At 38.2% G+C, this 23,983-nt stretch overlaps 1 protein-coding gene across 1 annotated transcript in view; it reads left to right on the top strand.

The window, feature by feature from the left end:
• The first annotated feature begins 3,764 nt into the window (after positions 1-3,764).
• Positions 3,765-23,983, top strand: part of Tspan7 (tetraspanin 7) — a 126,266-nt gene continuing 106,047 nt past the window's right edge. The window contains exon 1 of the mRNA XM_047537000.1: positions 3,765-3,908. Within this exon, the coding sequence (XP_047392956.1) occupies positions 3,828-3,908 (81 nt within the window). The 5' untranslated portion in view covers positions 3,765-3,827. The remainder of the gene's footprint in view (positions 3,909-23,983) is intronic.

Consider the following 23,983-nt stretch of genomic DNA (forward strand, 5'->3'; position numbering starts at 1 on the left):
GTCCCCTTGAATCAGGTTTGCTAAGTTCAGTTCCCTTCTCTTTTTGGTTGACTGTTTTCCTGAGTGCTTTTTGTGAACGTACCCTTGGTAGATTCAAACTCAGTTCTGTAGACATTTCTGATTCCCAGAGAAAAATGATTTGGGGAGTTCAGTTAGGAACTTTGGAACAACACAGATGTATCAATAAAAATAGAACTGTATATGAATGAACAGATGCTCAAACTTTGTATAAGCCTTCTCGCACTTTGAGACCCTCCACTGTTCTTGCTGTCTATGCTAGGGAATCTAACTTGGCCTTAGGCTGAGTAAGGACGACCTTCACCACAGCCCATCCAACATTTCTGCCTCCTTTCCTCCTCCAGGTCCTGTAGTGTGCCTTCCCATTTTCCTGAGTAAGCTTTCTGTTTTAGTTCAAGCTGCCTTTGTTCATACTATTTCTAGTCTGTGATGAACTTCTTAACAGGTTCTCAAAGACCACCATTATCCTAGCCATACTTCAACGCCCATTCAATTATGACACTCTTATTCAACCAGTCAACAATTGTCTATTTAGTCACTACTATGCACCAATAATCTGTTCAGTAATTTTCTTTAAGTTCCTACTGCATCTAGGTGCCAAAGATGTACAGTAGTCAATGAGACAGACAAAAATACCTTTCTCTGTTAGAGTTTACATTTTAGTGAGAGACATGGAAAAACAAAATAAAAGCAATAACATAAACATGAAAATGTTAGAGAAGTGCTATGCAGAGAGTTAGAACAGAGTATCTATTTTTGACTGAAATGGCCTGAGGAGGTGATATCTATACTGAGATTTGAATGACAGCAAGAAAGGGATGAAATATTCAGAGTTTAGGGTGCAAAACATGGAAAAAAAGGACCCAGCCAGTGTGAAAGGCCCTCAGAAGGAATGAAGCCCACTTGTTCGTGCCAAGACAGCTGAAGCACAGGGCCAAATGGAGAGCAGTGGTAGAGAAAGCTGGAGCCAGCTCATATATGCTTCCTCTAAGACTCTAGGTAGAATTCTTCCTTGCTTCTTTCTAGTTTCTGGAGGTGACCATCAATACTTGGTATTCTTTGCCTTGCAGGTGCATCACTGCAGTCTCTTCTTCTGTTACAACCTGGCCTTCTCCCCATATGACTCTGTCTTCATATGGCCCTCTCCCCATGTCTTCTCTTTTAAAGTATACCAGTCATATTCCATTAAGGGTCCACATTACTCCAGTATGACCTCATCTTAAATTATTATATCTGCGATGATGTTACTTCTACATAAGGTCACATTTTGAGGTACTAGGGTTAGGCCTTCAATATATCTTTTGGGGGACACTATTCAATCAGTGACTGCCTGACAAAATAACTACTATGCATCTGAATCACTGGGGATCTTGTTCACATGGGCTTGGATGGGACCTGAGGTTTTACCTTGTCAACAAACTCTCCTGGCAGATGTAAGTACTGCTAATTTGGGGATAGGGTGACCAATTCATTCTGGTTTGTCCAAGACTTCTGGTTTTAGAAATGAAAGTCTTGGATGCAGGGAAATCCCTCAGTTCTTGGCAAACTGGAATGGTTTGTCACCCTATATCACAAACCACAATTTGAGGAGCCAGGATCTAGTTATGAGGTATTTTAACTTACCTACTATGTTACTAAGTATTTATAATTAGTTTATTTTTGTTAGAACAGTTCAAGTTTTCAAGGATCTACACCTAATTACATACTCTAAAAATGTTCCAGACGAACTGTGAAATGGAGAGAGAGTTTAAACTGATGGATGTCATCTGTGAATATCATACATGAACTCCTCAAATTATTTATGCTGCTTAGCAGAGTTCCTGTTGAGCAATGGCCCTCAACTTTTGCTTCATGTTAGAATCTCCTGAAGAGCTTTAAAAAATGCCGAGCCTTTACCCCACACCAAATGACTCAGAATAGCTGGGATTGGACCCAGGAATTCATAGTTTTTTTAAGCACTCTTCAGATGATGAAAATGAGTAAGTAGCAGAGAGAATCAACATGCTGTCTTCTTTTTTAATAGCGACACCTTGCTTACCTATTCCTAACCTTCTTCCATCTGCAGCCATATTTCCTCTCCACTCCCCCTTTGTTAGGATTGATCATTTCCTTAACCAGATTGTTCTCTTCATTGTATTTGTGCCCACTTTATACAATGACTGCACTGACCTGGGACCATGTGTGACTCATTGAAAGTAATAATTACTCCTACAACAACTGACCCTGGGAGACTTTTGCCAAGGTTTATTGACTCTTTTTTTTAACTCTTTCACAAAAAGGTATTCTTAACATTACCCACGAAAGAGTTAGCTTGTGATAGTGTTGTTGTGAGTGTACATTCTCTTAGGAATCAATCTCCTACAGGATCTGTATTGTGTTCCTTTACAGACCAGCTATGGGAAATTTGGGTGGAGTGTACTTTGTTTTTTATAGTGATATAATAACATGCAATAAAAGTCATGCAATTCAGTAGTTTATATTATATTCACAAAGTTCTGCAACCATTGCCATTATCTAATTCCAGAACATTCTCATCAATACAAAACGCAACCCCCTACCCATCAATAGTCACTCCTCTTTCCTGTCTTCCCCAACCACTCATCTATTTTTGTCTCTATGGATTTGTCTATTCTGGATGTTTCTTATAAATGGATCATTCAATGTGTGGTTGTGTCTGACTTCTTTCACTAAGTACATTTTCAAGGCTCATCTGTATTACAGCATGTTATGAGTAGTACTTCATTCCTTATTATGAATAATTTCCCATTGTACAAATACACAATCCATTTGTCAGTTGGTAGACATCTGGATTGTTTCTACTTTTTGGCTATTATGAATAATGGTAATGTAAACATTCATGTACACTTGTGTACATGTGTGAACATGTTTTCATTTTTCTTGCATGGATACCTAGGAATGAAATTCTTATGGTATCTCTGTATTCAACATTTGGAGGAAATTTCAAGTTGTTTTTGATATTTTTTTGATTTCCTTGATACAGTTCTCCTTTATGAGTGTGAGGTGGTTTGTACTTGTTAGGTGGGGCAAATGATTCTCAAGCCCATTAAACTGTTATCTGTTAAACATTTTATATGTAAGAATGATGTTTCATACAGAATCCTCTTGTTATCTGGCTTCATAATTTCCAAGTGTGAGAAAATCTAAAAAAATGGAGCTCCTGGGGAGACTGTAATACCTGTGGTGGTGAGGATTTGGGTCTCTGTCTGAGCCCCTGGGTTCCTGACCATCCTTCCAGCTGTATCTCTGTCCACCTGTCACAGTTTGTTCCTGACACAGAAAAGGCTTGCTTGTTGCCAAGGACATGACTATTGGGCCTCTTCCATCTGAGAAGACCAGCTGGGCCTCCAAATGTAGAAACGTGACTGATCGCTGGGGACACCCATAAACTTCATGTAGCCAGGTGCAGACATCTTGCAGATACAAGACTGTACTCTGTACAAAGCAGAAACCTAAATACCCTGGAGGTCTGGGAGAGGTTCCTCTGACCTCTCACAGCCTCTAAACTTCTTGTTTTTCCTTCCCCAGCCCCACCCTCACATGGGTTGGGGGTCTGAGCTTGCGCGGGATGCAGGCGCGGGCCGCCTTCCCAGCATGCGCAGTAGCTCCTCGGTTTGCTCCTTCAGCGGGAGCTCCCGCGGGGTGCGCGCTCACGCACACGCACGGCCTCGCTTGCGCGCGCACGGGGCCTCTGGCAGCACGCGCCCCCGCCCCGCCCCGCCCCGCCTCCTCCCCCCTCCCGCGCGCCCGCCCGCCGCCTGCCGCCACCGCCGCCGCCGGAGCTCTGTAGTATGGCATCGAGGAGAATGGAGACCAAACCTGTGATAACCTGTCTCAAAACCCTCCTCATCATCTACTCCTTCGTCTTCTGGGTGAGTGCCCACGCCTGGCCGGGGGCCGGGCATCCGTCCATCAGTTTGGGTGATGATGCTCTTCTCTTAGAAAGGAAAGTGGGGGAAAATCCAAACCCAAAACCAAATTTTGGCCCCCTTTTTAAGGAGATAGGCGCGAGGTGTTGGGTCGGGGCTGCGGGATCTCAGGGCACAGGTCTGGGCTGCTCGGACCCTGGACTCTGCCTGGCGCAGGCTGCAGTTGGCTGCGTGGTGGGGGTGACTGCAGGTTGTCGACCTTACAAAAAAATCATTTTTAATGTATTGATTTATTTTTTAAGCTCGCGGGATAGGGTCAGCCTCTGGGGAAAGTTGCGGGTTTATTTGTCCGTTTTCCTTTCTGGACTCCCCTTCCTACCCTACCTTACCAACCGGTTCGCGGCGCCTCTTGGAGCTAACCTGTGGCGGACTAGAAACCAGCAAGGGAGCGCGAGGTTTGATCCCAGATTCCCAGTTATCCTCGACCCTGCTGGGCTGCAGAATAGAGGCGCCCAAAGCCCCTGCCGGCTTAGGCAAGGACGACCGAGTCCCCGGAGCGCACTAAAGCGGGGCAGGCGCAGCCACCGCGTGGAGGCGCGCAAAGGGGAGAGGGTCTTATATAAGCTAGGGGCATCTTTGAGGTTTCTCGGAGACCTAGAAGATGGATCTTACGACCCCTTTCCTTTCTCGTCCATCCTTATAGTCCCTATCCGCTCCTTCTGTTCACTGCATGAACCCAATTCACAGTGTCCTGGGGGAGGACCCCTGGCACTTGGTGATAGCGATAGCGCCCCAACTCTTTTCCCCATCTAACTGGTGTTGCTACCAGTCCTTGAAGCTCAATGCAGAAGGGTGACGTCAGCCCCCTCAGCCAGGGCCGCTGGGGGCTGCGTGGTGCACCTCGCTGAGCGATGCGCCCTTCTGCGCGCGGGAGGAGGAGGGGGAAGAGGAGGAGGAGGGGGCTCCAGACTTGTGCCTTACCTCATCCTGTTTGGCAATTCGTGGAATCAGTGCAGGGCTGACACTGCAGTGATTCACTTGGAGAGGTGGGTGGTACCTAAAGACCATTGCTTGTTCTTTCTCTTTCCATGTAGATATCCCCCCTCCCCCAGTTCCCATTTGCATACCAAGCCACAGCTACTCCGCAGGGGAATGAATATCTGCGCCCCCCCCTCCCAATAATCTGGGTCATTTCAGCTTCCAAGGCAGTCATTTTGAAATCTGAGGCTCTGTAGGAAAAACCAGTCCCGCCCCTGGTTGTTTTTTTCCTTGCGTCCCCCCCCTCCATATTAGCCCTAATTTTGCTTTGAAACTGGAGCACAGTGCTGTATGAAGTACCCACAGTCGGCCTGATGGTGTACTGGGCTATTTTCAATGGCCAGGGCAGAAACTGAGATTTATAAAGGATTAAAAAAAAAAATCCCTAATGTCCCCGGGCATTTCCTTGTCACTGACACTGGTGATTCTTCAGGTTTGGAAAACTATGGACTCTGGGGACTGGCATTCCAGGAGCTCTGCAGTGAGATAGGATAGAGTGGATTGCATGAGGCAAACACAGAAATGGACTTTATTTGGACTGAAAACAACACAGGTTGAAACATCTCAGTAGTGGAATTGTGTGCCGTGCACGCACAGATCCTATCATCAGATGTTTGCCTGGAAAAGCAATAAACACATGCTGATTGCTGAAACTTCCCTGTAGTCATTCCTGGGAATTGGTTTAGTTTTTTATGTATTTCCTTAAATCTGTTTTTGTTTGTCCCTTTATTATTTAGTTGACTTCCTATTTGTTGCTGGAGTAAACCATATGGGGGGTTATTTTTAGCCTCCTGAGGTTTATAATGCTCAGGAAGGAAGTTTGTTCTCTCAGCATCTCTGCAAGCTGGCAAAGAAGGGGGTCTTCCAGGCTTAGGCATTTCAAATGAGCTCATTCACTCTCTGTGCTTCTGCCTCTCCCCCTACACCATGAATCTGATTACTTAATGCTCCCTAATATACCTATAATTGCTGTGCTTTACATCCAGGGTAAGTTCCTTGATGTCATGGAATTTAAAATTTTTTTTAACTTTCAAGATTTTTGTAGTTATACATAAAATATTTACCTGCATTTTTTCAATAGTTTAAGTAGCATTCAGTGATCACTTCCTACCTGACAACCAAAAGAATGAGATCTCTCTAGGTGTGAGGGTATTTTTTTTTTTTTTTTTTGCGGTGCTGGATATTGAACCCAGGGCCTTGTGCTTGCAAGGCAAGCACTCTACCGACTGAGCTATCTCCCCAGCTGGATGTGAGGGTATTTTAAGCAAAATCTTTTTGTCCTTAAGCCATGGTGTAAATGCCATGTTTTCCAGTGGACCTTAAATGCTGTTTTTTTGAAATGAGCAATATTGAGACGTAATTCATATGCCATGAAAGTCACCCATTTAAAGTATACAATATATAAAAATAAAAACAGAATATATTAAAAGTATATATTTTAGTATATTCACACCATTACAATTTAAGAACTGTTCATCTCAAAAAGAAACCCTATCCCATCCCTTTAGCTGTTATTCCATTCTCTCCTAACCCCCTTCCAAATCCCTCCCACTTGTCCTATGTAACTATTAATGTACTCTCCATCTCTATAGATTTTCCTATGCTGGACATTTCCTATAAATGGAGTCATTTAATATTTGTCTTTTTGTGACTGGATGCATTCACTTAAGTATAGCACTTTCAAGGTTCATCTCCATTGTAGCATATATCAGTACTTCATTCCTTTTTATGGCTGAATAATATTCCATTGTATGGATATGCCACATTATGTTTATCCTTTTGCCTATTGGTAGACAATTGGGTTGATTGGACCTTTTGGCTACTAGAATAATGGTGCTATAAATATACAAGCACCAGTTTTTTTGTGTGTGTGTGAACATGTTTACATTTCTCTTGGATATATACCTGGGAGTGGAATTGCTAGTTCACATAGTAACTCTATGTTTAATTGTTTGAAGAACCGCCAGACTGTCTTCCAAAGCAACTGTACCATTTCCCAGTTTCTCCAACAGTGAGGGTTTCAGTTTCTCCACATTCTTGTCAACATTTGCTATTTTCTGACTTTTTAATTGTAGCCATCCTAGTAGGTATGAAGTAATATCTCATTGTTCTGATTTGAATTTGCCTGATGAATATTGATGTGCAGCATATCTTTACATGATTATTAATTACTGATTGGTATATTTCCTTGAAGAAATGTCTGTTCATATCTTTTGACATTTTAAAAATTTTATTTAGATTATTTGTCTTTTTCATTGTGAAATTGTAAGAGTTCTTTATGTATACTGGATACAAGTCCCTTATCAGATGTATGATTTGCAAATATTTTCTCTTATTCTGTGGGTTTGTCTTTTCACTTTGTCTTGGTGGCCTATGATGTATAAAAGTTTTGAAAAAAATTTTAATGAAGTCCAGTTAACCTGTTTTTTCCTTTATTGCTTATGCTTTTGGTGTCATAAAAAAGAGTCCATTGCCAAATTCAAGGTCACAAAGATTTACCTGTTAAAAGTTGTTTGTTGGAGTGATTTCTCAATTCAGTAAATGGAGTTGATACAATAATCTTTTCTACACCTCCTAGAACTACGTGTGGCATATGGTAAGTACTGAAATATTTGTCAAAACTACTGGAACTATGCTAAGTAATTAACAAAAAAGATGACCTTGGTATTCTTTTAAGTGGAAGATGGAGAAAAGATTAGGCTGAATTATTTCCTTCATGTTATTTGTGAGTTGTTTTAATTGGACTTTTTCTCTTCCCTTACCTCAATTAAGATTTAAGACTAGGGCCAGGCGTGGTGGCACATACCTGTAATACCAGCTCTGGAGGCTGAGGCAGGAGGATTGCCAGTTCAAAGTCAGCCTCAGCAATACAGTGAGGTCCTAAGCACACTTAGTGAGATCCTGTTTCTAATACAACATAAAAAAGGGCTGGGAATGTTGCTCAGTGGTTAAGTGTCTCTGGGTTCAATCCCTGGTACCAAAAAAAAAAAAAAAAGATTTAGGACTAGAAGACATTTGACCTTAAAATGGTCAAATGGCCAGTAGCATGAAGAAGGCTAATGTACTTGGGCATATATACGAAACCAGAAGGCTACAATTATGAATGAGAGATCATTGTTTTACCTGACCACTTCTTCTGTCCATAATCACTCTCCCTCTCTGAGGTGTTTTCTCTAAAGTGGTAGAACAGGAGGCAATTCCCACAATATTTGGCATTGTCTGAAAGCACATTTTTTGCTGGAGAGGGTACTACTGCATCTAGTGGGTAGAGGCCACAGATGCTGCTAACCATTGTAGTATGCACAGGATAACCCCTTGTAACAAAAAATTATCTGCCTCAAAATGTCAACAGTGCCAGCAACTTCTGCTTTATTGGACTTAACATGGTCCATATCCTATGGTAGTAAATCCTTTGAAGAAATATGGAGCCTCATGCAAAGCTCATGGTACTTACTGGTATTTGCAACCACAGCATGCTCAACACAATTACATGTAAGAAGAAAGGCATTGTCTATGGTGTATCATGACTCTCTATTTGAAGACAAAAGGTAGGTGGCTCTTTATGTAATTGTTCTAATGGATAGGATGGTTCGTTTTCTAGTTAAATAATATCACCTGAATGCTAAGTGAGCAGATCCTTTATTTTCTTTAATTTGTATGCTTCATTTTCAGGTTTAGAGGAAAGATGGGGAAAGCACACTTAGGAGTAAGTTATTGTGCTTTAAATAATGGCAAACAGCACCTGGCACTCAGGAGATTTACTCAGGAGATATTTGCTTACTTAATGAATGACTGAATAATGAAATTTATTGACTACTCCTGGGCTTAGTTATTTATTTCAACTCATCTCAGTGGAAGGAGGCTTTTTGAAACAGTGTTGTTTTCAGTCTCCCTGTGGCAATTTAAATGTTCTTTTGCCAATAACATAGAAAAATGGAATAGAGCACTTTACAGGAACTTGCTTATCTTAATGATATTTCAGTCATATATTTGTGATCTAATTTGCCAGACATTTTAGTCATCTAAATTTTTAACTGCAATTTAATTTGTTAAGCTTGAATAAAAAGGATATCTGTCTTGCCTTATGTAAAACAAATCATCCCACCTTTATGATGAATACAATTTGAAAGCAAGCAAGAAAACTTTATAAATATGTTACTTTTACCAGGTAAACTGTTTTGATTCTTAAATGCTCATCTGAGTTCTAAGCTAAGATTTAAGTCCATCACATCTAAATCTACTAAATAAAGAGAAATAACTTTAGCTTCATTCCTGTGTTTATTGGATTTGATTTCCTCTTGACTATGTAAGAAGGTAATTAGCTTATCAATAGTGCTCTTAAATTCTCTTATGGTGAAATATCAATTTTTTTTTCATTTGAGAAGCATCACTAATCTTTTTTGGAGAAAAAAATTTTTAAAAGTAGCCAAAAATGTTTTTTTTTTGTTTGTTTGTTTTCATTTTGTCATCAAGAAATTTTAGGTTCTTGGGTTATATAGAAGGGAAAAATCTTAAAAATAATACCCTAAATTTTTTCACAGTGTTTCAGTTTGGGCATGTACTGAAACTTATAGTTATTTTTTTGCATATCAGTGCAATTCATCAAATATTCATTGAATGTCTGTTATGTGCCAAATATTGAGTATTCAGTAACATGTTCACCAGTTTACTAGCTGCTGCTTTTGGAATTTTATCTGCATTTCTGCATTTTGACCCTCAACCTGGATCAGTGTTCTAAGGGCTTTTGAAAGAGTGGACATCATTATAATCACCTTTTGTCATTATCCTACATTGGATCCTCAGTTTCCTAAATATTCTTTCACTTCCTTGGTTTGTTCCCTCATTTTGGTGGAACAGATTTTCTACGAACTTCCTGGAAAAGGATGCATGGAAGGTGAAAATCTTATTTTACTCATATTTAATATGATAGTTTGATTGAATAAAGAATTGTAGTTTGGGCATCATTTACCGTCAACATTTTGCTGTCCACGTTCCTCCATGAAATCTTCTTGTTCTTGTTATTAGTTTTCAGAAATCAGATGTTATTTGGATTCTCCTTGAATCCTTTTCTCCTTGGAAACTTTTTGGGATTTCTTGCTTTTTTTTTAGTGCTCTGAAATTTTCCACTTATACTCTGATGTATGTGTATTCTCATTTCTTTCCTGTGTACCCTTTCAGTCTGGAAACTCAAGTCCTTACATTTGGAGAAATTTTCTTGAAGTGTTTGATTTCTTTTCTTTGTTCTAGTTGGATATTGGACCTTCTAGACTGATTCTGTACGTTTTTCCCCTTCTGTTTTCTGTCTCTGTTTTTTGCTCCACTTTTTTGGAAATCTTCTCTTACTCTATCTTATTGCTGTTGCATCTTTTCAGTTTTATATGTTAATTTCCAGGAGTTCCTTTTTGGTGTCTGAATGTTATATTTTACCATCCTGCTCATGTTTTATGAGTATAATATCTTTAAAGTCCCTCTGACAATTTAGGAATTTTTTGAAAAAAATATGTCTTCCTGTATAGTTTCTCCCAAACTGGTCTGTTTTATGGCATATTACAGTTTTATCTCAAATTTCTGGTTATATTTTGCTCATTTGTTGCACATGTTTAAGATGGGTTGCTGAAAGACTGATTGGAAGCTGTTAGCATGAACCTATTCCCACTTTTGTTGATTTTAAGTTGGGTAAATTAAGGTGTTGAGTTTTGGAACCATGATCATTATCTTTAAAGTCTTTCTCTTGGTCTGATCAGGTTTCCTACAGAAGAATATTTTAATTTCTGAATAAAGAATGTAAGGATATGGGAGTCTCCATATACAGTGTATAAACCTTTGTTAAGCTCCTATTTTCAGTGCTGAATACATGTCCACTGTACTTGTGTTCCCAGTTCAGAGATCTTCTGTTTTACCCTCGAAAGAAAAAAATATCTGAACCTATGATAGAATGGGAAAGAAGGCAAAGGTAGTGTTTTAGTCAGTTTTTTTTTTTTGCTGCTGTGACTAAAAGGATTTGACCAGCACAATTATACGGGAGGAAAAGTTTATTAGAGGGCTCACAGTTTCGGAGGCCTTAATCCATAGAAGGCCGGCTCCATTCCACAGGGCTTGGGGTGAGGCAGAACATCATGGCAGAAGAGTGTGATGAGGGTAGCAGCTCACCTGGTGATCAGAAAGCAGAGACTGTGCTCTTCAGACACAAAATACATACCCCATAGCCACAACCCCAACGAACCACCTCCTTCAGCCACACCCTACCAGCCTTCAGTGACCACTCAGTTAATTCCAGCAGGGATTAATTCAGTGATTGGGTTAAGGCTCTCACAACCCAATCATTTCTCTTTTGAAGCTTCTTGCATTGTCTCACACATGAGCTTTTGTGGGGATACCTCACATCCAAACCATAACAGGTAGGAAGTCGGAGGGAACCTAATTGCTTTTTTTACTGGATTCTCCTTGTTTTAGCCCCCTCTCATCCCTAGTTCCAGGTGTGCATGAAGCTGCTATCTCCTGTCTTTTAGGGGTGTTTGGATGCAAATAAGATTTGGCTTTTTCTTATCTTCCAAGATATCATTGTGGTTGTCTTTTCTTCCATCTATTCTCTTTGTTATTCTGGGTTTAAAAATTCCTTTTAGTGTCAGTTCAGTGCAGTTTTGGGAGATAGCCAAGTAAATGCATGTGTTCTATCCATCATCTTTAACTGGAAGTCCTTCATGTTCACATCTCTACACTATATGGTACTAATTAAGTAAACAATTGATTGTGAGTGATTGAACATAGTATCTGAAACAGCAATAATTGGGATACTTCTATTGGTATCATTTTAAAAAACCTTTTAAAGAGATTTTGGGTGTCATGGGAAGTGTTCTAGGTTGGAACAGCTTTACTAAGGCAAATAAGGTCATGTAGTCATCAGGGACTGGACAAATGGGAATGTAGCTTTGAAGGTTGCCACTACATTTTCTGCCCTTTTCATTTCTTCATTTCTTCCCACCAGGTGAAAGCCCAGTGTGTCTTCTGACCTAATTAAGTCCTTGCTGTATTAATTTAATATGGAAGCAGCAGTTTATAGTATGGTGTTTGTGTGTGTATGGGGGGTTTATGTTAAACTGATGATTGCTGTGCTGTTTTTCTACTACTACAATGATAATCTTACTGTTTGTTATGGAACTTGCATATTATAATCTGAAGTCTTTTCTTATTTAATTAACTTTACCTTCCATATGTAATATGTAGTTAGGATGTGTGTATTACCTTTTATAGCATTTGGAGAACATTAAACCTTTTCTGCTTAGTAGTTGCTTGGAAACTAGCTGAATATTTTTCCAAAAAAATGAAATGCTTTTCTCCATTTTAATCACAGCTAGAGTTCTTCATTTGATCTCACCATGAGCTACATGATGATGATTCATTGACTGTTCAGAGTTATATACTGTTTTAAGTAAGTACTTCAGAAGGTGCCAAGAATTGGAAGTCATCTGTGACTGTGTTTCTTTGTTTAAGCATGCTAAACCCTTGACACAGATGACTAATGAACAATTTGAAGCAGGCTTTAAAAATATATTATGCGTTTTTCTCCTTTGGTCCCAATTCAGCATCGTCTGATTTGAGTTCTCTCCTCATGGAGACAAGGAGATCACTGGATTGCTGCTCTTAAATTGCTTCTTTTGGTTGTTATCCCTCTTGCTGTGACAGTGCTTTTCATTGTCAGCAGAACATTTTTGTCCTTTTTTGTAACACCCCAACTTTCCATCAAGAAAAAAATGTAGGGGAGAAGACAGGAGAGGGTTTTTCTTTTGGTTTTTGGTCAGTTGAACAAATAAGCAGTTTGAACAGTTTGGTGATGGAATTAGGGATCCCAGTCGTGTAGTGAAATATTTTCTTTAGTCCTTGCTGCAAGGTATGGTGGACTTAGGCCATCATCATGTGTTTCAGGAGAAATTTGGGGGGCATAAGGAGGTGGATTGGGCACAGGTGGTAGCTGAGCAATCTAGGTTAGTGATTCTCAACCCTGCTTGTCCATCTGAATTGTCTAAATTCCCTAAAAAAAGATACTTAGACTCCATCCTAAGGCATTCTGATTCACTTGTTCTGGGTGGGGTGCCAGCGTTGATATCTGTAAAATAAGCTCCCAGGTGATTCAGCTATGCAATTAAGATGGCAAATCATTGATCTAGAGAAATTTGGTAGATAATAGCAGGCCTGGTTCATTTTGAGACTCCTGGATCTGGGTGTTTCTAGTGTTCTAGTAGCTAGGAGGTATCTAGTATTTTTCTGTTGATTTAGCCTTCTTTGCCTAAGAGTCTGGGGCCAGGTCTCCATAGTCTCGTACTAAACTAAAATGGCCTTTTCACTTTTAGGAGACTGTGCTAGTCATTACTGAATGAAAAAAACAACTTAGCAGGATTGCTAAAGGTCTTTTCAAAACATAAATGCTTAGTCTTATCTCTTGGAATTTTAATTTTAATTGATGTGGATAGAGATCCTTTTTTTAAAAAAGGATCCTCAAGATAATTTTGATTTCTGGGAGGTGGCTCTATGGTCTGTGATGCAGTTCATTATAAATGAATACTTGCCTACTGAATGCTTTCCTCTGGTGTGATCTGTGGTACCATAAAGTTGGTTTGAGGTGAGCGTTCCACCAAGTATGAGGTAGGTAATATATTTTTTTTGTACCCACTGAACTGGGCTCTGGCAAGGATCTCCAAGTGAACTCCTGGATTTGGGGTAGTTTTCATCCCTTAGAGACAATATATTTTTGTTCAGAGTTGCTCTAAGAAATTAGGAAGGGTCTTGACTTGCCTTCTGTTAAAAGATGAGGGCATTATCTAGTATGTAAAAAAAAACTGAATTCCTTACTTATCAAAGTATGAGAGAGCTATATTAGTCATGCAGAGTTTAGAAGTAAAATAGATTACTGATCTTTTTTGAGAATCATAGTGGTATTTGGAGGTCTTTTGGTCATAGAGACATGAGTGGTTGAATTTGAGGAGAAATCTATTTGTGTGAAATGATTGTTGACTGTCTCTGTGAAGCATGTTCACTGTACTGTGTCTGCAGTTGATTGGTTGACCTTGAATTGTGTGAGACTGTCCTTTTTTTTTTTTTTTTGTGGTGCTGGGGATCAAATCCAGGGCCTTGCGCATGCAAGGCAAGCACTCTACTGAGAGCTATCTCCCCAGCCCGAGACTGTCCTTGTAATTGCTTTCCAGATATGTGTTCTCTGAAGCAAGTTGAGTTGCCATTGATTAGAATGAGGTGAATTCCCATTAATCAGGTAGGTTTAGAAGTAAGTCCTTGTGGTTACCACTTACTGTGACTACTGACTAATCAATCTTTCCTCCCATTTCTAGGAGTAGAGTCTTTTATTCTTGACTCAAGTTACTTGGTGAAATGAGGTTTCTTTGTATTTCTGTTTCCATTTTCTAAACATGATAATAATGCTCTGTAGAGCTCCTGAATTAATTCATTGTCATAATCATTCCTCAAACACTAATAGATTTTATTGATTTCTAGAGATTGGACTAGGACTTCCCAAAGGTGGACCCGTTTGGGTTGAAAAGGACCCTAAAGCTTCGTAAAATGAGACTGGGTGGGAAATATTCCTAAACATCCCTTCTGCATCCCCATTTCTACTTGGGTTCATGTTCCTTGTCTAATGAAGCTTCTGAGAACTTCTCATTCCTTCCAAGATTTGTTTCATATTCTAAACTGTATCACTCATTTGGTATTTTTTTGATCATTGCCTTCTATTGCAGGGAATTCAAAATTAGACCTATGTGAAGTTTTGTTTGGATAATTACTGTATGACCTTAGGCAAGTCAAATAGTTTCTTTGAGCCTATTTCCTCTTCAGAATTTAGGATATCTGTGTTTACCCATCTCAGTCAGGTGTTGGCAGTCAAATGAGATTGAAGCACTTAATGTGTGATACATCTATATTTTGGCAAAATTATTTCTTAGAATGTAGAGTATTGCTTTTTTCCTGTTTTTTTTTTTTTTTTTAGCCCATGGGAAGTCCTATATCAGTATGTGTCAAATTAATAAATTGACCAAAACAATTCCCTTTCAGGAAATTAAGGGTGATTCCCTTCTTGGGTTTTATAGTTTGCTAACAAAGAGGTGGTATCCAGAGGGGTTTGAATAGAAACTAATAATAAAATGTGTTTGGGTACCTGAGTTCAGTCCTGTCATTGGAATAAGGGTGTTCATATCTAGAGTGAATGTATGTAAACCTGACACTTAAAATTAAATGCACAATTGATAATTTTCATAATTTTTAAAATGAATTTTAAATTTTAGAACAGTTCTAAATTTATAGAAAAATTGAGATAATATGTACAGTTCAAATATACATCACATAGTTTCCATGTTAATAACTAATATTGATACATTTTAAATTAATGAAAGTACCTACTTCATTCATATTTCCTTCATTTTTGCCTAATATCCTTTTTCTGTCCCAGGATCCCAGTCAGGCTACCACATTACATCTCGTAGTCATGTTTCCTTAAGCTCCTCTTGACTGTAACAGTTTTTCAGATTTTCCTTAGTTTTAGTGACCTTAACATTTTTAGAGAGTACTGGTCATGCATTTTATAGAATGTCTCTCCATTTGGATTTTTTCTGATGTTTTCCCTATGATTAGATTGGGATTGTATACCTTTAGGAGGAAAACCACAGAGGTAAAGTGTTGTTTCCATTTCATAATATAAAGTGTATGTACTATCAACATGACTTATTGTTGATATTGACCTTGATTGACTGGCTGAGATAATTTTCAGGTTTCTCCACTATAACTTGATTCTTATTCCCCCTTTCTATACTGTACTCTCAAAGAAAGGCACTCTATGCAGCCCATATTGAAGGTGTGGTATTATGCTTTATCTCCTTAAAAGTGGAGTATTCACTATTACTTTTAACAGAGATGATTTCCATTCAACAAATGTTAGAGCAGTAAGTATTCATTCAGATAAATAGTTAAATACTAAAATCATTTGAGTCAATCAAGAACTAGATAGGGTTCTTGTTTAGTATTACTATTTATGATTTAGTTCGTCTAGCAAATGCGATGACAAATAACAATGGAGAAAGAGATATCTCTTTATATATGCAGTTATATATTAAAAACCCCCAATGATTCTGGTAAAAACTCTAAAAGAATTTGATGTGGTGGCTAGATACAAGGTATATATACAAAATATAATTGCTTTTTATTATTTCAGTATATAAGCCTTAGAAAAGGAAATGAGGGAACATTTAATTCATAGCAGCAACAGAAATCATAACTACTTCAAAATAAAGTTAATAAGAAATGCTCTTATAAGAAGAAAACTAAAATCCTATTGAAGGTCATAAAATATGGTCATAAACTCGTATTGAGCATCACAAAATAAAACTCGACGAGATTAAAGAATGCCTAAGTATTTTGGGGTTGAGATTTAATATCATAAAGATATCAGTTTTCTAAAATAATTAATAATTTCCATATAGAATCCCAACAGGAATTTTTTTTTGGTACCAGGGATTTAACCCAGGGGCACTTAACCACTGAACCACATCTCCAGTCCTTTTTTGTATTTTATTTAGATACAGGGTCTCACTAAGTTGCTGAGACTGGCTTTGAACTCTCTGTCCTCCTGCCTCAACCTCCCGAGCTGCTGGGATTACAGGCATGCACCACTGCGCCCAGCTGACCAAAAGGATTTTTTGGGGGGAGGATTGGCACTTGATAAAATTATATTATTTATACAGAAGAATAAATATCTGAGAAGAAAAATTGGGGGGGAAAAGGAAGTATGTGTCTTATTATCAGAATACACTATTGTGGCAGACAGTCTATAAATTGGCCTCCATGAGCCTCATGACCTGGTATTTATGCCTTTGTGTACTCCCCTCTATTTAGATGTGAGACCTATAACTTGCTTTTAACTAATAGAATACAACAAAGGTATCAAATATGTGTGAATACACGTGCAAGATTGTATTACATAAGATTGTAAAGTCTTATCTTGCTGAGATACTCTGTCTCTTGCTGGCTTTGAAGAATCAAGCTGCCAGATTGTTAGAGCAGCCTTATGGAGAGGGCCATATGGCAAGGAACTAAGGGCATTCTTTGGCTTGACAGTGAGCAAGAAACTGAGGCCCACAATTTGATAATCCGCAAACAAGTGAATGCTGCCAACAATGAAGTGATCTTGGAATCAGGCTCTTCTTCATTTGGGCTTCTAGTGAGAACACAGCCCTACCTGACACTTGATTGAAGCTTTGCAAGATCCTGAAACAGAAGACCTGCTAAGTTGTGCCTGGACTCTGACCTTATAAAAACTGTGGGATAATAGGTGTGTTTGTTTTTAGCCTCTACATTTGTGGTACTGTAGTTATGCAGCAAAAATAATACAATTATAAAGTCATGAGTTAATTCAATATGATGTTGGCTTAGAAATAGACGAACAGGCTGGGTGTGATGGCGCATGTCTGAAATTCCTGCAGCTCAGGAGGCTGAGGCAGGAGGATTGTGAGTTCAAAGTCAGCCTCAGCAACTTAGTGAGGCCCCAAGCAACTTAGTGAGACCCTGCCTCAAAATACAAAAGGGTTGGGGATGTGGCTTAGTGGTAAAGTGCCACTGGGTTCAATCCCTGCTACCAAAAAAGAAAAAAAAAAGGAAAGAAAAGAAAGAAAAAAAAGAAATAGACAAATAGATCCAAGGAATACAGAACTAAGCTAAGGAATGCAGAAATAAGTTCTAGTGTATATTATTTAATAATTATAGTAATTAATAATAATAGTAATTATTTAATAAATGAAAAGGTGCATTCCTTTCAGTGAGAGAGAGCTAGGTTTAAATGATTCTGGCACTACCAGATATCTATAATGGAGAAAGTAAAATTGGAGCCTGTACTTAAATTTTATGAAAACCAGTAGTTTTCAATGTTCAAATATAAAATAAAGCAAAATCGTGCTGGAAAACATAGAGACCATATGTAAAATAAGGAATCAGTGATAGAGCCTATTAAACTGGAGTCTCAAACAATTAAATATAATATCAAAGTATTTAATTATAAAAACTTTAAAAATTAAATGGCAAATGTTATAATAAGGTCAATTAAACATTGTGGTGGGATAAAGGAGCTGTGCCAGACTATTAATTCATAAACTGCCTCCTTCATTCAGACATTCACACAATAAGTATATCTACTTTTGATGCAAACTCATTAGTGTGGACTGATAAGTTTGCTGGCCAGCAGTGGTTCACTAACCACTCTTGGGAAATTACTGCCATAGGAAACTTAACTGGCTAACCTTTTCTTTTCTTCCTTTCTTTTCTTTTCTTCTTTTTTTTTTGTAAAATCTTCATAGCATACTTTAAAGCCTATTTCTTTTTATTGAGTTTGTATATTTGCTAAACCTGCCATTTCCAGTATATATATATATATTTATATTTTATATATATATTTATATATATATATTTTATATATATAATTTTATATTTTTTTCCAGTATATATATATACTGGAAAAAAATATATATATATTGGGGATGTGGCTTAGTGGTAAAGTGCCGCTGGGTTCAATCCCTGCTACCAAAAAAAAAAAAAAAAAGGAAAGAAAAGAAAGAAAAAAAAGAAATAGACAAATAGACAAATAGAAAAAAAATATATATATATATTTTTTTTTTTTTGGTGCTGGGGATTGAACCCAGGACCTTGTGCTTTCAAGGCAAGCACTCTTCCAACTGATCTATATCCCCAGCCCTAACCTTTTCTATTAAAGGTCAGGCAGTAAATGTTTTAGGTTTTGTTAGCCATATCATCTCTGTTGCAGCTGTTCAACTCTGGTATTTTAGTATGAGAACAGCATAGACAATAGTGTAACATTTGTTTGACCTGGGGAGAAGATCTGACTGTTGGATATTTGCTTGTTGGCTGGTCCAGTGGAGCTTGAGATGATCAATGTTGTGTGGTCTGAATAGAGCAGTTCTTTTTTAGGCTTTTGAACTTGCAATAGAAGAGAGGTGGGTGCACGGCACACATCTATAATCCCAGTGACTCGGGAGCCTGAGACAGGAAGATGACAAGTTGGAGGCCAGCCTCAGCAACTTAATGAGATCCTAAACAATTTAGTGAGACCTGGTCTTAAAATAAAAAACAAAAAGGGCTAGGGATGTGGCTCAGTGGTAAAGCACCCCTGGGTTCAATCCCTGGTACCAAAAAAAAAAAAAAAAGAAAAAAAAAACCTGGTTGGTATAAGTACAAGAGAACCAGGGGGGAAAGTAGCAGACACAAGTGCAAGAGAACTGGAGGGGGCCAGTGAAATGGTCAGTAGCCTGTGTAGGCTCCTGGATAGCCCCACCCCTCGTGCTTTTCTCTTCTGACCTGGAAGAGTGACTTTTTTTGATTCTAGAGAGGCCTGGCCAAGTGGGTGTGATTCCTCACTTCCGTATTTCCTCCTCCTTTAAATCCCCTTGATAAACCAAGAAGGATGATTTGTTGGATGTTTGAAGTGCTTAGGAAGGCAGGATTGGAATTGTCAGAGAAGACTGGGGTTGACAGGCCAAGTTGTGAAAAGCCAGTAAGTTCTTTTAAGACCTATGAGATAGTAAATTGGATCCTTTTCAACCACATAATATGCCCAGAGTTCTAAATGCAGTTAATGTGAAGTTGCTACCTGATAATAGGTGTAATAGGGTGTAGCAGAGCATTTGGTCAGCAGTGCTAATGGAAGCCTGTGTTTCCAGTAAGTCTTGTCTAAGGGATAAAGGTTCTCCTACAAGGTAGGAGCAAATGATTTGAGCCAGTTACTTATTAATCTCCTTAACAGCAGCTGCTCTATGTGGGAAGTGAGACTGGCAGTTGTTTTAGTTTATATTCTTCAGACATGTTTTGAGGACAAACAAGTACCTGCTTTGCATGTTGTATTTTTCAAAAGATAAAGTCCTGGTATACAGAAGGAATAGCGAACCCGACAGTTTTATAAACAACTTAGAACAGGCAGCTTTGAGGGCCTTTCATAAAAGTCTAGAAGACAAACGAAGGGAAAATGCTCTTCCACGTCGTTGGGAATCAGATCAAAGTCTTTGAAACTAAGATGTTGGAAATGAACTCTGGGTAGATAGTGAGCCAATTATTTTGAAATAAAAAGTACAGTAAAAGAGATGTGCATAAATGAATGTTCTACTAAAAAATCCTGTTCAAATAAGCTGTCTACAAATCAATATGTATATATAGTTTTCCAGTTTGGGAAAGATAAAATACATGTAACACATACTGGAGAGATACCCATGTCAAAATGTTAACAGTTATGGTTGGGTGGTAAAATGATTTATGGTTTAGTATTTTCCATGTGCTTTTCTTTATTTTTCCAAGGGTTTTCCCTCCCTTTACAAAATGAATTACTTTTGTTTTTTGGTACCGGGGATTGAACCTAGGGGCACCCATCCACTGAGCCACATCCCCAGCCCTTTTAAAAAATATTTTATTTAGAGGCAGGGTCTCACTAAGTTGCTTAGGTCCTTGCAAAGTTGCTGAGGCTGGCTTTGAACTTGTCATCCTTCTGTCTCAGCCTCCAGAGTCCCTGGGATTATATCCAGCTAGAATGAATTATTTTTGTAATGAAGAAAGCAGTACTTTTCTCTTATTTTAGAAAACAAAATTACTCTGGTTACTTTTTAGGATATAATTTTATGTTATTTCTCACAGACAGACTTTTTAACCACATTTTCCCATTTATAATGTAGCGTTTCATTGACTTAGTTAATTTAGTCATTGGATTAAATTAATGTGGCGTAAAATCACCTTTACTTCATTTTTAAGTCTCGTCCTTCAAAATAAAGGAAAATGCCTATTCCTATTGAGCATTAAACGTTTTCGTGATGTATTTTAAATGTGATACCAAGATAATAATATGATAATCACCTGTGTATCTACTAGCTAGTTTTATGAGATCTTAGCATTATACCTTTTATGCCTCAAGTATTTAGTTTTTAAAGAAATATGAAAAATTTGCAGTTGACTCCCCAAAATGTGCTCTCTATCATAAATTCAGAAGTTATCTGTTGAGCCTTTTTTTCATACATTTACTCATATTTACATGTCCATAATAAGTATACAATATTACTTTCATATTTTTAAAGTATATGAGAAGATCATGCTATACATATCATTTTGAAACTTGTATTTTTGCTTAATGTATTTCTGTGTTTCCATATTGATAGATGTGGAGTTTAGGGTTTGGGAAACTATGGCCAGTGGGCCAAATCTAGTCAGCCATTTCTTTTTGTAAATAAACTTTATATGTTGTCCATGGCTGCTTTTACACCAAAACACCAGCTGCAACAGATCCCATTGTAGTGGAGGCTAAAGAACACCTCTATCCATTCTACTTTCTAAGTGGGGTCTGTGGCTGGGTCTAGGAATTAAATTGACACAAGACAGATTAACAGGAGAAAATACATACAAGTTTGATTTCTTTTATGTGCACATAGGAACCTTCAAAAGAGAGTACAGACCCAAAGTCTTGGTCAAAGCAGAAAACGTTTACTCTTTTTAGACAAAGAATAATAAATGTGTGAACAAGTAACAGGACAAAGGAATCTAGACTAGCAGTAGTAAATTCTAGGGATGTCATTAGGAGATATATGGGGGGTATAAACCTGTAGAAGATAAAGGTTATTTCAGTAAGTTTATTTGTATGGCCCATGGCAGCAACAGTTCCCAGTCTCGATGATTAAGTATTATTTCTCTTCCTGATATGGAGAAGGCACCCCTCCGAAAGGAATCTTTATGACTTGCTCTGTGTAGGAGAGGGTAGGACAGCTAGCCCTTAAGTTTTCAGATGTTTTCAGCTTGAAATAATCAATATAAAAATCAAATTTTGTATGGCATGTCCTCAACTCTTTCATGGTATGTCCTGGAAAGCCTGAAATATTTACCGTCTGGCCCTTTGCAGAAGTTTTCCAAATCCTAGTTCATTCATTGTGTGAACATATTATTTATCCATTTTTCTGCCCATAGACACTTGTTTATTTATAAGAAGTGATGCTTTGGTGAACATTGGTATGTATATATACTGTAGTATATCTCCTTATTGTGTGAGTTATAGAGTCTGCAATATAGCATATAGAACATTAAACAATTCAACTTCTGGTTTTTTTTTTTTTTATATTTAGCCAAAATGGAAAACCCAAGGCAGACATGGACCCTGTTATCTGCTGGGCATTTTAATTAGCGGTTTTGGTTTGAGAACATATTCTTCATATAGTTGTTTTTTTTTTCTCAAAGCAGATTATTATTGCACAAAGAGAGAAAAGGACTATGTTGTCCATATGGAACAAAGTGAACTCGGGTTGTAGCTCAGTGATAGATTACTTGCCTAGCATGTGTGAGGTCGTGGGTTCCATTCTCAGCACTAAAAAATAAAAGAAAATGAAAAAGAAACAAAAAAAGACACATATTGAGTAAAGTGAGAGTTATGAGTAGTGCTGTCAGTAACAAAGGACTGCCCACTGTATGCAGTTAACTGAATTAGGTTAAAGCGATGCTATTACTATTAGTAACCACCACTACAATATGATTATTGAGCCTTTAATAAAGGTCAAAGATACTGTTAAGGACTTCATGTACACCATCTTGTTTAATCTTCATAACAACCTGTTGAGGTAGTAATTATGGCTCCTTATTTTGACAGGAGGTGACTGAGGTCCAAAGCGTGACCCAGGGTCCTATCTAAAGTGAGGTTTTAGTTTGGACCTCTTCACCCCAACTGGGCCTAGTGCTCTAGGTCCAGGAGCACATTTCTCTATGCAAGAATTTGGAGATGGGTTATAGGATGCTCTGAGAATCCTTACTGCTCTGAGGCACAAATTCTCATTGGCTGTGTCTCCTATAAGCTGACCAAAGCTTCATGCACAAGGGAGAAGCCTTAGTTTCTTTAAATTGTCAAAAGTTACAACTGTAATGGGAATAATTATCCATGTGCTTCCTTTGCAGAAATCTGAGGCCAGGGCCATCTTGTCTTATCCTTTTCTGTTCTCCCAGCTCAAAAGTTAGGTTTCCCAAGTGAGGATTATAATGCTTTACAGATAGTGGATGCTGAAGATGGTCCAAGAGACTATAATGTCTCTCTTGTGAACTGGGCAACTGCTCATTCATTCCAATGGTTTAAATCTATAAAATATCTTTCTTCCTTTTTAATTTATGACTGTTGTGTGGGAGACATAAGAAATCCTGAAAACTTTCATGGGGCTAGTCTTTCCACTCTGTCATTTAAAACAAAATTATCTTGTACCTAAAAGACTCTAAATTGCAGCCCAAAGTGCATGAATATTATTTATCCTGCTGTTGTGAAATATGGTAAGGATGTGAACTTGACTCCCATGACAGTAAGCCCCTGGCCACTTTGAACAATCCAGAAACCAAGGCATTAAAAGCTGCTGGACATGCAGTTTTCCCCCCTCTTTATTTGCTCTAAAGAAACAAAGCTGAAAGCAGTGGGAATTATCAGGCATTTTCCTATGGAGCTGACACTAGCTAAACAGTTATCTAATCCACACATGGACACAGATAAGGCTCATTGGCACAGTTGCTAAGTAAGGGTTTGTCAGTTGGGGTGATCTTGTTTCCTCTCCCTGAACCTACTCTTAGGAAACAAATGTGACTAGTTGTTTATATTCCCTATGAATGGCAAGAAGAATTCTTACCTGTATCCACATAATTAGCTATATTATCTCTGATGAGAAGAATTTAAGGCATTAGAGAGCATTGGAGAAAGTCTAGTTCTAAAAAAGAAAAGTTTCCCAGACTGCTAAAGTCATATTTTAGCCAAAAAAGGTCTGTACATGGCCCCTTTTCCCACTTGTAAGATGAACTATACAGCAACAGTAGTGATAATAGTTCATCATGCAATACAAACACAAAAGCTCATTAATATGAATTATTCCTTAAGTTATATTAGTTAATGAATGTGTGTTCTACTTCTGTTATCACAAAAAACTGGGCCTACTCTCCTGTCCCCGATCTATCTCAAGTGACAACAGGAAGTGTTTTGGACCCTTGGG

This window comes from Sciurus carolinensis, chromosome X (genome assembly GCF_902686445.1).
Source record: "Sciurus carolinensis chromosome X, mSciCar1.2, whole genome shotgun sequence".
Taxonomy (NCBI): Eukaryota; Metazoa; Chordata; class Mammalia; order Rodentia; family Sciuridae; genus Sciurus; species Sciurus carolinensis.